Source organism: Homalodisca vitripennis, chromosome 1, assembly GCF_021130785.1.
Source record: "Homalodisca vitripennis isolate AUS2020 chromosome 1, UT_GWSS_2.1, whole genome shotgun sequence".
NCBI lineage: Eukaryota > Metazoa > Arthropoda > Insecta > Hemiptera > Cicadellidae > Homalodisca > Homalodisca vitripennis.
The window spans coordinates 60,093,037-60,106,749 of NC_060207.1; the positions used below are offsets into that span (position 1 = coordinate 60,093,037).

The following is a 13,713-nucleotide window of genomic DNA, read 5'->3' on the forward strand; positions in this document are numbered from 1 at the left end:
ATGGCTTGTACTTATGTATGCAGGAAACGGAAACCTGTTCTAGTTACTCAACTTCAGTACCGAAGCAATGAAGATATTGGGCGGGGGCTATCAATGATGTGAATTCACCTGTACGCATGTTGCACATGGCTTATACTTATGTATGCAGGAAACGGAAACTGTTCTAGTTACTCAACTTCAGTACCGAAGCAATGAAGATATCGGGCGGGGGCTATCAATGATGTGAATTCACCTGTACGCATGTTGCACATGGCTTGTACTTATGTATGCAGGAAACGGAACCTGTTCTAGTTACTCAACTTCAGTACCGAAGCAATGAAGATATCGGGCGGGGGCTATCAATGATGTGAATTCACCTGTACGCATGTACTGCACATGGCTTGTACTTATGTAATGCAGGAAACGGAAACTGTTCTAGTTACTCAACTTCAATACGGAAGCAATGAAGATATCTGGCGGGGGGCTATCAATGATGTGAATTCACCTGTACGCATGTACTGCACATGGCTTGTACTTATGTATGCAGGAAACGGAACCTGTTTCTAGTTACCTCAATTTCTGTACCGAAGCAATGAAGATATATGCGGGGGCTATCGATGATGTGAATTTCACCTGTACGCATGTACTGCACATGGCTTGTACTTATGTATGCAGGAAACGGAACCTGTTCTAGTTACTCAATTTCTGTACCGAAGCAAATGAAGATATATGCGGGGGCTATCGATGATGTGAATTCACCTGTACGCATGTACTGCACATGGCTTGTACTTATGTATGCAGGAAACGGAACCTGTTCTAGTTACTCAACTTCTGTACCGAAGCAATGAAGATATCGGGCGGGGGCTACCAATGATGTGAATTCACCTGTACGCATGTACTGCACATGGCTTGTACTTATGTATGTAGGAAACGGAAACTGTTCTAGTTACTCAACTTCAGTACCGAAGCAATGAAGATATCGGGCGGGGGCTATCAATGATGTGAATTCACCTGTACGCATGTACTGCACATGCCTTGTACTTATGTATGCAGGAAACGGGAAACTGTTCTAGTTACTCAACTTCAGTACCGAAGCAATGAAGATATCGGGCGGGGACTATCAATGATGTGAATTCACCTGTACGCATGTACTGCACATGGCTTTTACTTATGTATGCAGGAAACGGAAACTGTTCTAGTTACTCAACTTCAGTCAGTACCGAAGCAATGAAGATATCGGGCGGGGGCTATCAATGATGTGAATTCACCTGTACGCATGTACTGCACATGGCTTGTACTTATGTATGCAGGAAACGGAACCTGTTCTAGTTACTCAATTTCTGTACCGAAGCAATGAAGATATCGGGCGGGGGCTATCAATGATGTGAATTCACCTGTACGCATGTAACTGCACATGGCTTGTACTTATGTATGCAGGAAACGGAACCTTTTCTAGTTACTCAACTTCAGTACCGAAGCAATGAAGATATCGGGCGGGGGCTATCAAATGATGTGAATTCACCTGTACGCATGTTGCACATGGCTTGTACTTATGTATGCAGGAAACGGAACCTGTTCTAGTTACTCAATTTCTGTACCGAAGCAATGAAGATATATGCGGGGGCTATCGATGATGTGAATTCACCTGTACGCATGTACTGCACATTTCTTCTACTTATATGTAATGCAGGAAACGGAACCTGTTCTAGTTACTCAACTTTCAGTACCGAAGCAATGAAGATATCGGGCGGGGGCTATCAATGATGTGAATTCACCTGTACGCATGTACTGCACCATGGCTTGTACTTATGTATGCAGGAAACGGAAACTGTTCTAGTTACTCAACTTCAGTACCGAAGCAATGAAGATATCGGGCGGGGACTATCAATGATGTGAATTCACCTGCACGCATGTACTACACATGGCTTGTACTTATGTATGCAGGAAACGGAAACTGTTCTAGTTACTCAACTTCAGTACCGAAGCAATGAAGATATCGGGCGGGGGCCATCAATGATGTGAATTCACCTGTACGCATGTACTGCACATGGCTTGTACTTATGTATGCAGGAAACGGAAACTGTTCTAGTTACTCCACTTCAGTACCGAAGCAATGAAGATATCGGGCGGGGGCTATCAATGATGTGAATTCACCTGTACGCATGTACTGCACATGGCTTGTACTTATGTATGCAGGAAACGGAACCTGTTCTAGTTACTCAATTTCTGTACCGAAGCAATGAAGATATCGGGCGGGGGCTATCAATGATGTGAATTCACCTGTACGCATGTACTGCACATGGCTTGTACTTATGTATGCAGGAAACGGAACCTTTTCTAGTTACTCAACTTCAGTACCGAAGCAATGAAGATATCGGGCGGGGGCTATCAATGATGTGAATTCACCTGTACGCATGTACTGCACATGGCTTGTACTTATGTATGCAGGAAACGGAAACTGTTCTAGTTACTCAACTTCAGTATCGAAGCAATGAAGATATCGGGCGGGGGCTATCAGTCTAATGTAACGCAGTTCGTGTGCCGTAACAGATCTCTGTGACTGATGTAACAAACACACCTGAGACACAGGCATGGCAGTCTTACGTGCCTAAGAACTGGAATTGTCTCCTCTACGTGATACTAACTTGCAGAAAATTCTTGTTCTAAAATCAGCCAATGTTCTCGTAAATGTGTTTAGCTCTCTTATAGTTCAAGCCCGAAAACTCTCGTTGCACCAATATTCCACATAATTTTATATATTAAACTATTTCAAAGCATTCATAAACAACTTGATTTCAACAACGAGGAATGATCGATTTAAATGATTCTGGGCCAACATAATATGTATCAATTAATCTAGAATCATGGAAAATAATTAAAATAAAATAGTATTACCATTATGAGAAATAGTTTTAACAAACTATTTCGTTAAAAAGTATAGCAAGCCTGACTGGGGTAAACTTTGATTAGCTAACACCTATACTATAGCTAATAACTATACAAACATCTTGGTATATGTACTTACACTAACATACATGTATGCTTATCTTTTTCATTGTCAATAATCATAATTTTGAAAACCCAAATGACCATAAAATAAATAGGTCCAAACTATTCCTTTCAAGGGCATAGTCATGATTTCCAAGAGGGTTGGTTACCAGGTGGTTGCATATGTGGACAATGGAATAATCCTAGTAAAGCCTTTGATTATGAAGTATTATGTCAAGTAAAAATTACTTAATTAGCAACACATAACATATTTTTACATAACGTGAATTAATAAAAAAACAACTTTTTTTACTATATTTTAAAGCGTCACGTATGGGGACAATAATGAGCGAGCTGTATCCCCTCAACTTTTCTCTCTTTTACACTACTGGCCCCAAACAGTTCCAAGCGTGTTGAAAAAAAACACACATTTGCTGTGCATATTTCATTTACTTAGAAAACAATTAAAGTTCAAATTGAATCAAACAGATTAGAAATCCGAAATAGTTCTATTGTGCCAATGCGAAGTTTAAATGTACATGAAAAACATAATGCAATAGACCATGGTGCTAAGGAGAGAGATGTTTTCGTAAAAAAATAGACGGCGAAATGATTTATTGAAACAAACGAGTCTGCTGTTGAGTCAATAGCTCGCTTTAATGTCCATGTTCCGAGAAAGTGAGCAAAGTAGAGTCCCAAGACGAATTAACAGAGAATTTACTGATTCTAATTGTCACATGCGTATCAAGTAGATGTCAACCATAGACGAAAACCTCCAATTTCATATCATACTTGAAAATCTGTTATACACATAGTAAAGGTTCTTAGGCTGTACAAGCAGTTATATATCATTAGCAGTCTCGGTTTAGCATATGTTTAATTGAAGTTAGATATTTTCACAATAATGAGAAATGAATAGATTGGGGCAATTAGTTCGAGAAACGGAGAAACATAAAAAGAACTGAAATAAATATGCTATGGACACCATTTTTTAGGCAACTTCATTTAATGTAAGAGATAGCTATTAAAATGAATTATTGGAAAATGATACTGAAGAAACAAAATTTACAACCTACAAACATTAATACTCATAATAAAGGTCGTTGCTCTTTATAACATCTCAAGCTAACGGAGTAAAATTTTCCGAGCAGTCAGCTGGAAAATATCCATAGCAGGCTAAATAAACAAATAAGCAACAACAGGTCCTTTTTACTTGTTGATAACCCTTATGTCTTTGAGCGGGTTTTTCACAAAGGGTGCCTGTTAATCCAGCTAATCTCGCCTAAGTACAGTCTGTGCCGTGTGCGCGGTGTACAGTCACGTCAAAGTCTCGCTTCCAGCTACTCCTTACCCCCTTCCTCCCCTTTGTATACTTGTAATGAGTTCCCCTCCTGTCTGTACACTCTCTCGAAAATATGTTTTAAGAAATAATTAGGGCATTATAAAAGTGAAATTGTGAAAAAATGTTGGTTTTCATAGGCAGTGTGTGAAAAGACGAAAATGACTCTGAACTTACTTTGACTACATTTGGATGATTTTACTACATATCTTGTCTTGCACATTTTTGGCTATTTATCGAACAAAAACTATTTACATGTGTAATACATTAAAATGATAGACGATTTTGTAAACTGATTCCTATGAATGTGGAAATAGGAATGAATGCTTTATATAGATTCTCAATACCAGAGTTTTCAGATATATTTAATTGGATCTGAAAATGTATTAAATTTAAGCTATTCTGAATAGTATAAAGGCCGTATTGTAGTTCTATAATGCTCCCACCCAAGCTTTTAGAAACTCCACTTTCTCTCAAACTGTTAATGGAACATCCAACACAAATTCTTTGGTACTCAATTATTGTATACACCTTCTCAAACGAATTCTGTTCACTTTAACTTCTATAACCTGTTCGAAGAGCCGTGGAATCTGAAGAGTTATAGACCTTTAATATTATACTCAATCCAACTACCTGTCTGACGTGAATAATCAACTGACACATTTGTGTACATACACTAATTTAAACAAATTTGATCGTGTTGAAATAATTGAAATAATTAAAAAAATATGTTACCGTAATGAAATGTTTTAAAAATGAGACTTAATACGACATAAATTTATGGTTTGTTAATGCAGTGGAATCATGGTTTTTGTATATCACCTTACTCATACAATTTACAAAATACAAATACAAAGTAATGTTAGCAATACTATTTTATTAGTACACCATATTAGGACTCATGTTTTATTTTGGCATGATCCGACGTCATCTACGATCTACCGATCTACGTCACTCATTATTAATTCTTTAATTTACTGATTTTGCATACGTGTGTCTCATGATTTAAATAGACAAAAAAACTAAAGCATTTTCATAGAGATCAAACACCTGTAATGGTTGAAATGGTGTTTTAACCACAAGAAGAACTAGATTTTGTATCTTCTTAATGTATTAGAAAGATGAAATTTGACACATTTCTTATGCTCTAAACAAACAAATAAAATATTTTTCACAGTGCAAAAATATTTTATAAACTAACAGTTACCCGCGGCTTCGCACTCAATGTCGTAAACTTTGCACGTTTATAAGCATTGCTTGTTCCATTTAATTATATTTCAAATGCCAATGTTGAGCTTGCTTTCTTTGCACGATCAAAAAATATGTTAAAAAGCATATATTTATGGCTATTGTAATTTATTCCGGCCTTAGTATTTCTTCCATAAGTTGATTTTTCCTTGTTTCCCGATAAAAAAAGTATATCACAGATCAGAGATGCTTATTTCTGTCAAAAGACAACTAAGATGGATTTACAAAAGCTTTAAATCTATAATAAATGTAGACAGTAATTTTGTCTTTTATAGACTACCTAATACTTTGTACTTTACTTGAACTTTCTAATTACTAACGTCCAGGAATTTTTCAGAGGTCTGAAGGACCCATCACATGGGTGGAGTATATGAGTCGCGTTGGGTAACAGACAGTAGATAAAAATCTTTTTCTCAGTGCAGAACTTGAAGATCTCTTCGTTGATGTGAGATTTATGGCCATGTAAAAAAACTAGAACTGGCATCCTTACCTTGTTTTCTACTAGCTTTGGATAGAAAACATTTGCCATATACTCAAAGAATGTACTGCTCACCATCCAACCTGAATCACTTCTTCCCACTGAAAACCCTTCGGGAAGTGACTCCAACCCATCTCTTGTTACTCTTTTGTAAGGAAAAAGTATCATTAGGTCGATTACATCCCCGAATGCAGAAAAGGTGCATATAACAGTAATACATTGTTTTTCTGACCCAGGTGCCACCTCATAGAAAGTTTTGTACTTCTTTGGCCCCAAAACCTTGCCAGATTTAGGGCATGTGGAAACACCAGTTTGGTCCAAATTATATGTCCTCGTGGGATCTCTTAATATGTCCTCTGCACTTTCATCTTTTAAATACATTTCTAGTTCATTAAACCAATCACGTATTTGCTTTTCACTGGCGGAAACCCTAGCTTTTGATATTATTTCGGTATTTCTTTTTCCTATTTCGGGATGTCTCTTAAAAAATAATCCCACCCATTTTATTCCTGGTATACCATTAGTAAAAGGGGTTTTTTCTCTGTGTCCTTTACTATTTTTGGACTGTATCCTGCACTTTTGAAACTTGCATTGGGAACCCAAGCTTTGCTTTCCCTATTATCCATGCTTCTAATCTACCTTCCTCTTTATTATTTAAAAAAGATGGTGGACCCATTTTAATTACCATGGGATTGTCTATATGAAGCTTTTAATTAAGTCCCTTTGGAGATCCCATATTGTTTGGCAGCTTTGTTTGCAGATATTCTACCGCGTCTGACCTCGTCTAAAGCGTGTTGTAGTTGCTCTAATGTATAAGCGAACCTTACGTAACTCCTTTCCCACCCACTTCTTACATTGATACAACTCTTCATTCATCCGTGTTTTCTTCCATAGCTCTGAACTGAAAAAAACAATAAATTAGAATTTTATACCCGTATCTAATAAATGACCACCATTCACCTAGTAAATGACCGACACACTTTTAGACCCATAGGTCATTCATTGGATACATTGAAAATACTTTGTTTCTAGTTAGCTTTTGGTAGTCTATGAAGTGTATACTATTTTATTAACATCAGCTGAGCCAGAAAAAAACAACACTCGACCTAAACCAGTAAATGACCGAAATGGTTATGCAGTGGCTTTACTACAGGTTGAGATATAGTGTGTGACCGACATTAATATTACTTTTAGGTTAACCTTGCGATTCCCAAATTATGTTCAATCAAGAGCAAGACTGATGAATCATTGAGAAAACACATTATATTACATAATTAACACATTATAAGGAGTAATTATTAGCATTTAATCTCACTTTGCATGCACCAGCACTGTACTGGTGGCGAGAGAAAAGAAAAAAACCTGGCCCGTGCCGGCGCACAGCTGTGTACTAGTGTGTTGCCCGCGCGGTAATTTCAGGCGCTTCGACCCACAGCCAACCTCCGAATTGTTTATCCGAGCAATCGAGTTATTTTTTTTCAGTAATGTGGCATTCCTGCAGAGTGTGACTCATCTTAAATGTTAAATTTTATATACATAAAAGCACTAAATTTACATTATACCTATATGAACATTAGTAATTGTTATCTTAACAATAAAAAAAATCTTTAATTTCAGCAATTCATTCCTTTAATTATTGTTTGTTTACAACCACTGTAGAGCCTAATTATTAGAATTTGTTACAAACATAAATTTTGCTCAATTTTAATTGATCAAAAACAGTACCGACATTTAAATTATCTTATAAAACATAACAATTAGGCCGCAAATCAATCAAAACAGTGAAACAATAATGGAATTACGAAACAAGGCGCGGCAACATACTAGTAGTAGCGCCTGCAATTTTCATATAGGCCAGAATCCAGGTCTCTTCTTGTCTCTCGCCATCAGTAGTGTATGATCAATTCTTAGCCACGTGAAGACACTGTCCATTAGTGGTTCACTCAGGATCTGTAGTTTCCCTCCAAACACGACCAACTATACAGGAAGCATTGAAAACAAACCTAGACAGCTGTTCAGAGAAGTTTTGATTCATTATTTCTAATGTTCTGTTTATGATTTTTTTAAAATAAACGGTCATTCACTGGGGAGTGGTCATTCACTAGGTACTCACCCTACTCACCCTACTAAATATTCGATAAAAATGTACAGGTAAAGCTATGACTACTTTACATTTTTGTTTTTATATAAACTGAATAGCATTGATAAATTTTAGAAAATTTAGATCTGGAATTGGTACATTAGCTCAAACGAACAACTCAGCGAACTTTCATGTAGTATAGTTCTTGCGCACTGCATCAAAGGAGGTCTTCGGAGTCAAATTATGACCATCTTATGTTTTAGGATATTTTCTAAGGTAGATAAATGAGTACTTATCTAATTGTTGAAATCTAAAAAAGGCGTGAAAACTAATACTTAATCCTTAGAGCATTTACACACTCTAAATGTAAACAAATTGAAAATAGTGGTTGAATAAATTAAACATATGGTTGTGCTGTCACAAACAAATGTACACACAAAACTGTTGATTACACTTTACACGCTCTTTCAATTAATAGTTCTCAACTTTGGAGACCAAGATGGGATGTTTTGCTACTTTATAGACCACTGGGGCGTAGCCCGGAGGGATTTTCGAAATAAGATAGGTCTATATTAATACCAGGGACCGTAAGAATGTCCTTGTAAAATTTCTGTACAATCGGTAGAATTTTTTAAGAAAAAAAAAAACGATGACACTAATGCATTTATAATATTATTAGGATGAAAATCAATCCATGAATACTAAATGAATGCTAAGCGCTAATCTCGAGAATGGCTGGACCAATTCGAGTAATTCTTTTTTCATATATCTATTGAAGTCCGAGGAAAGTTTTGATGGAAAGAAACGTAGACAAAGTTTTCAGGAATATTTCAGAATTCAGGAAAATAATTATAATATTTACGACATGTAACCCAAGTTACCTCACACTAAACAGCTGTTGAAACTTTTAGCTGAAGTTTACCAAAGAGGCAAAAAAAGTTTGTTTACATTTAAATTTAAAAACATATTAAATAATTATTATAGTAGTTTGTGGTTTCCTATTTTGTGATCTAATTCTGATTTGTCAATTACATAATTAAGAATAGTCTGGATTTGAGGGGTATTAAAAAAGTGCAGCATTTTTTTTTAGTGCCAATACAGTTACGTATTTTATGGAACTCCCATTCTTTTGTTACAATTACATTTATGGAGTGAGTTGTACATATAAAGTTAATGGACAAAGGTGTGAATGTTTGCATATGAAGTAATCTAAACTGGTTGGCTCCCTTGACATTGTGTATGGCTATTTTACTGTAGTTAAAGGAAAAGCAAAGGGATGGCCCACTCTTCCCCTTATATGAGAAGCAAAACACAAGCGACGGAAGCAGGTATTTTTTAACTAAAGTAGTTTTTTAAGCTCATGTATGAACATGTTTTCTTGATGGGGGTAAAACAAATCAAAATCACTTATAGATTACCAGAAACATCATAGACCGGAAATGGACGGTTTTTCATCTAAATTGGATTCCAAAACCTATAATAAATGTATTTATATATCTCTGATTTTAGTAAATATATATTTTCTTTAATGGGAAAACCAAACTCTAACTATGACACCTGAAATATCTTAGACCGGAATTAGATTATATTTATTTATATATATTCTTGATGAGGACTACAAAGCAAACTCAAATGTAGAACCAGAAATAAAATAGACCCAAGTGAAATTAAACGGATGGGTCTGATACCTTTTGACCTCAGTAAACGATATATTAGTTGTATGATATACCTCCTTCACTAGGACAAAAGGAAAAACTCAATGCCACTTTGAATATCATAGACCGGGGACAGATTACAAGTCTGCTGGTAGTAGACATGTTTTGAGCTAAGCAGGTTTTGAAAACAAATATGTGTCAGGATTTCTTGATAAGATACATAAATTAGGCGATGTTAATTTAATCGGCCTTAAATAACTTATAGTAACTAATAACTAACGTTTTTGACCGCAGTAAATGTTTATTCATTTGTAAGTTATATATTTATTTCATCGGGACAAAAGGATAAACTATAAGTGACACTAGAAAAATCTTAATCTTAAATTGCCAGGAGATTAAATTAAAAGAAACGAAAGTAGTCCCTTTATGATCGAAGTTGGTTTTCTTTGCTATATATTTTCGTAATGGGAGGACAAGGCAAATTCAACAGTGGTATTGGACAGAATACCTTAGACAGAGAGTGAATTTAAACCGACGTTGACACTTAGAAAAAATATGATTTAACTTTTGAATCCCTTAAATATGGATACTGATATAATATGTATATGACATGTCTACTTCTATTTAAACAATATCATTGGGATCCATTATATTACAGCATATTGCTTTCTCTTGTTTTGCTTATTTTGTTTTGATTTTGACGACACGACTCTCTGCATCAGATCAAAATCAAAACAAGATCTCGAGGTGAAATCATTCATTGAGGTGAATTCATGCATTGAACATTTCTCAAAACTCAATTTGAAAACAAACAGTTCGAAATCAAATGTGATGAATTTTTGCCTTCGGCAACAAGAGCATTGGCAACGACCCGCAGTGATGGTGGATGACGTACTCTTGGAAGAAGCAGAATCCATCAAATTCCTTGGAATGTACCTTGATCGAGGACTGACTTGGGATGATCACATTGATAGAGTCTGCTCAAAGGTTGCTTCAGGCATTTATGTTTTACGCAACCTTTAAAAATTTTGTTCCACGGATGTATTGAAAACGGCTTATTTTGGTCTCATACATCCACATTTATCTTACGGCCTTAGGCTGTGGGGAAGTTGTTCTAAATACAAATTCGACAGAGTATTTAGAACACAAAAGAAAGCCATCAGAATTCTTTCAAAACTGAATCCTAGAGAGTCGTGTTAAGGATCCTTCAGGGAGCTTGGATTGCTGACTTTACCCTGTCTCTATATTCTCGAGGTCGCCCTGTATTGTCGACTAAAATGCCAGTTGGTGCAGGGCAGGGACGTCCATCACTATGAAACAAGAGGCAGGGACAGCTTTCGAACCGAGCAACACAGGACAACAGCATTCGGACATTTGCCATCCCAGGTTGGTGTCACAATCATCAACAGGCTCCCTGAGGAAATTAAACATCTCGACGATCCCAAAACATTCAAATCTCGACTAAAACGCCTCTTGGTGTTAAAGGCATTTTACTCCGTTGAAGAGTTCATGATGGGCCGCTGGGATGAAAATCCTTGAAATTATCAACAAACAATTTCCCAGTCCTGATGTCCAGTTACCATGAAATTCCAAACACTTGTTAACTGCCTTGTTTATTGACTCTCACATTTAAGTATTGTGTGTTTAATACATCAAATGTTGACGCATGCAATGCAATTGTGAAATTGTTGAGGCAATAAAGAATATTATTATTATTATTATTCTCTAAGAAGGAAAATTACGCCCTTCGATTTTGAAAATTGCGTGTGAAGCCGCGGGTAACTGTTAGTATATTAATTATGAATTTAAAACTATTAAGGTCTTATTTTATTTTTATATAACCTGTTGGGGTAGTTAAACCAACAATTCGACAAATGACACCGTTGTTACGTACTATGAACCAACTGCACTCCTATTAATTACTGGAAATTGTGAATAGTTATTGCTCATTTTCATATTAAATATTCAATTGTTTCAGCTCATTTCTGACTTATTGCACACAAAGTACTTGTTGTTGATTACATGTAATTGATAACATAATAAAGTTTGTGTTTATCAGAATATAGACTACTGTAAATTTTATATTACCTCAAAGAATTTTACCGAACCATTGTAATACACTTTAAAATAGATCTAAAATGTTCAAATTAAGCGTTGTTAACAGGGTTTATAATTTTATAGAAGGTGAGAAAAAATGTTTATATCAATAAAATGTTAACATAGCGTGTAGTAGAGTCTGTTTTGTCTTTCTGATTGAATGTAAAACACATGCTGCAGCTTCTTCTTTTATTTTTAATTAACAAAGATGAAAGAAGAACCTTTGAAGGACTAATTTGAATTAAAAAAGAACATCCTTTAACAATGAGAGCAAGAAACCAGCTTTAGTAATTACAGTACAAGCCTGGTACGGCACACGTTCTTGTGATTCTACAATCTGCTGATATCATAGCCGACGTATGTCTCACCAACGGACACTTTGATTGTGTTTCAATGTTAAATACACAAACTTTTATGTTATACTTACTCAAAAATGAAGTATAATCAATTGAGAAAAAAATATTTCTCGAGATATATTGCGAATAATTAAGCTATATGTGTTACTATGCTACATTTATAATTGTCATATGATTGTACTCTATTTAAAAACTTATATATTCTGCGATTTTGTTGTTGCCATCATGGTTATCCATAAGACCAATCTAAATATGTGTTTGCTAACGCTCAGCAAAGTTCCATCGTGTGACGTGCATTTCATTGAACTCGATGATGCCTACGTAGAAATAAAACTTCATGCAAAATTTTAAGTCTGCAGGTCAGTTCTTGAGGACAGACTTCAGAAGTGAAAATTTAGGAATTCTTACAGTAATTAGCTACGTTGACATTCAACCATACATTACAATTTGTAAAAAACATAACAATTTACCTCTTTAGTGTAAATATCAATATTTTAAGTGTAATATTCATTTAATAATGAAACTAACTTAGTAAAACCTGCTCAATAAACAACATATATGTTTATTAGCTACCTTACACTGGGCCCTGACGTTTCTTCTCCTCTTCCAAAACCACGAGGGGTCCCGCAAGAAAGCTATCTGGAGTCTTTGCTGTTTACAAAGTACACAGCAGACCTAACCAATTGTGTGAAGCACTGCAATGTGCACGCATATACAGATGACTGTCAGCTTCAGTTGTCATACGAACCCAGTTCAACTGAGTTGCTCATTGCGAAATCAAACTCTGATCTCGAGAGCATAGATTTCAACATGGTCTCAAGCTTAATGGTGACAAATGTATAGTTCTTAAATTCGAACCCCGTTAAATTAGACAGATTGCAACATGCATGTTAAGCTTGTTAAGACCAAGCACTAGGAGTTCCGATGCTGTGAAAATGTTGGGTGTTATAATTGAAAGTGAACTCAGCTTTTCCGACCACGTCACCTATGCTACTCAGCGAGCGCCTGTGACGATAAAAGGGACGTACAGGCACAGGTTTGTCTTCCCAAAGATAGCAAAGTTCCACTTGACACAATCTTTGATTTTATCCGTGTTCTTTTTTAAGCTTTTTACGGTAATAGCATTTCGAGGGTAGATGTTTACATAAGTTTTATTTATAATTTACGTAAATACGACCACTTATCTGGCAATCGAATGGCTGCAGGATTATTGCCTATGGAGACAGTATGCAGGCTGCAGACCAGCATCTAGTCCACCGCGTCCTGTCTCTTCAGGAACGCAAGTGGAAGGCAAGTTTAACAAGTATACGCGATATTGGTAAAGAGGCTCCTGTACCGTGGCGAGGTTACTGATTGCAGAACAGCTGGACGATCAGCTTTACGTCCCTCGTGTAAGGCTTGTGATAGGGAGGAGAGGCTTTTCGAACTTTGCTCCCAAGTTGTACAACTCCCTCCCTTGTTAAGATAAAAAATTGGCGATTGAAAATTAGGTT

The 13,713-nt window shown here is 36.1% G+C and overlaps 1 protein-coding gene across 1 annotated transcript in view; it reads left to right on the forward strand.

Annotated features, from left to right (window-relative positions):
* The first annotated feature begins 13,447 nt into the window (after positions 1-13,447).
* Positions 13,448-13,713, forward strand: part of LOC124362840 — a 235,100-nt gene continuing 234,834 nt past the window's right edge. Inside the window, exon 1 of the mRNA XM_046817730.1 lies at positions 13,448-13,510. Coding sequence (XP_046673686.1) covers positions 13,448-13,510 — 63 coding nt within the window. The remainder of the gene's footprint in view (positions 13,511-13,713) is intronic.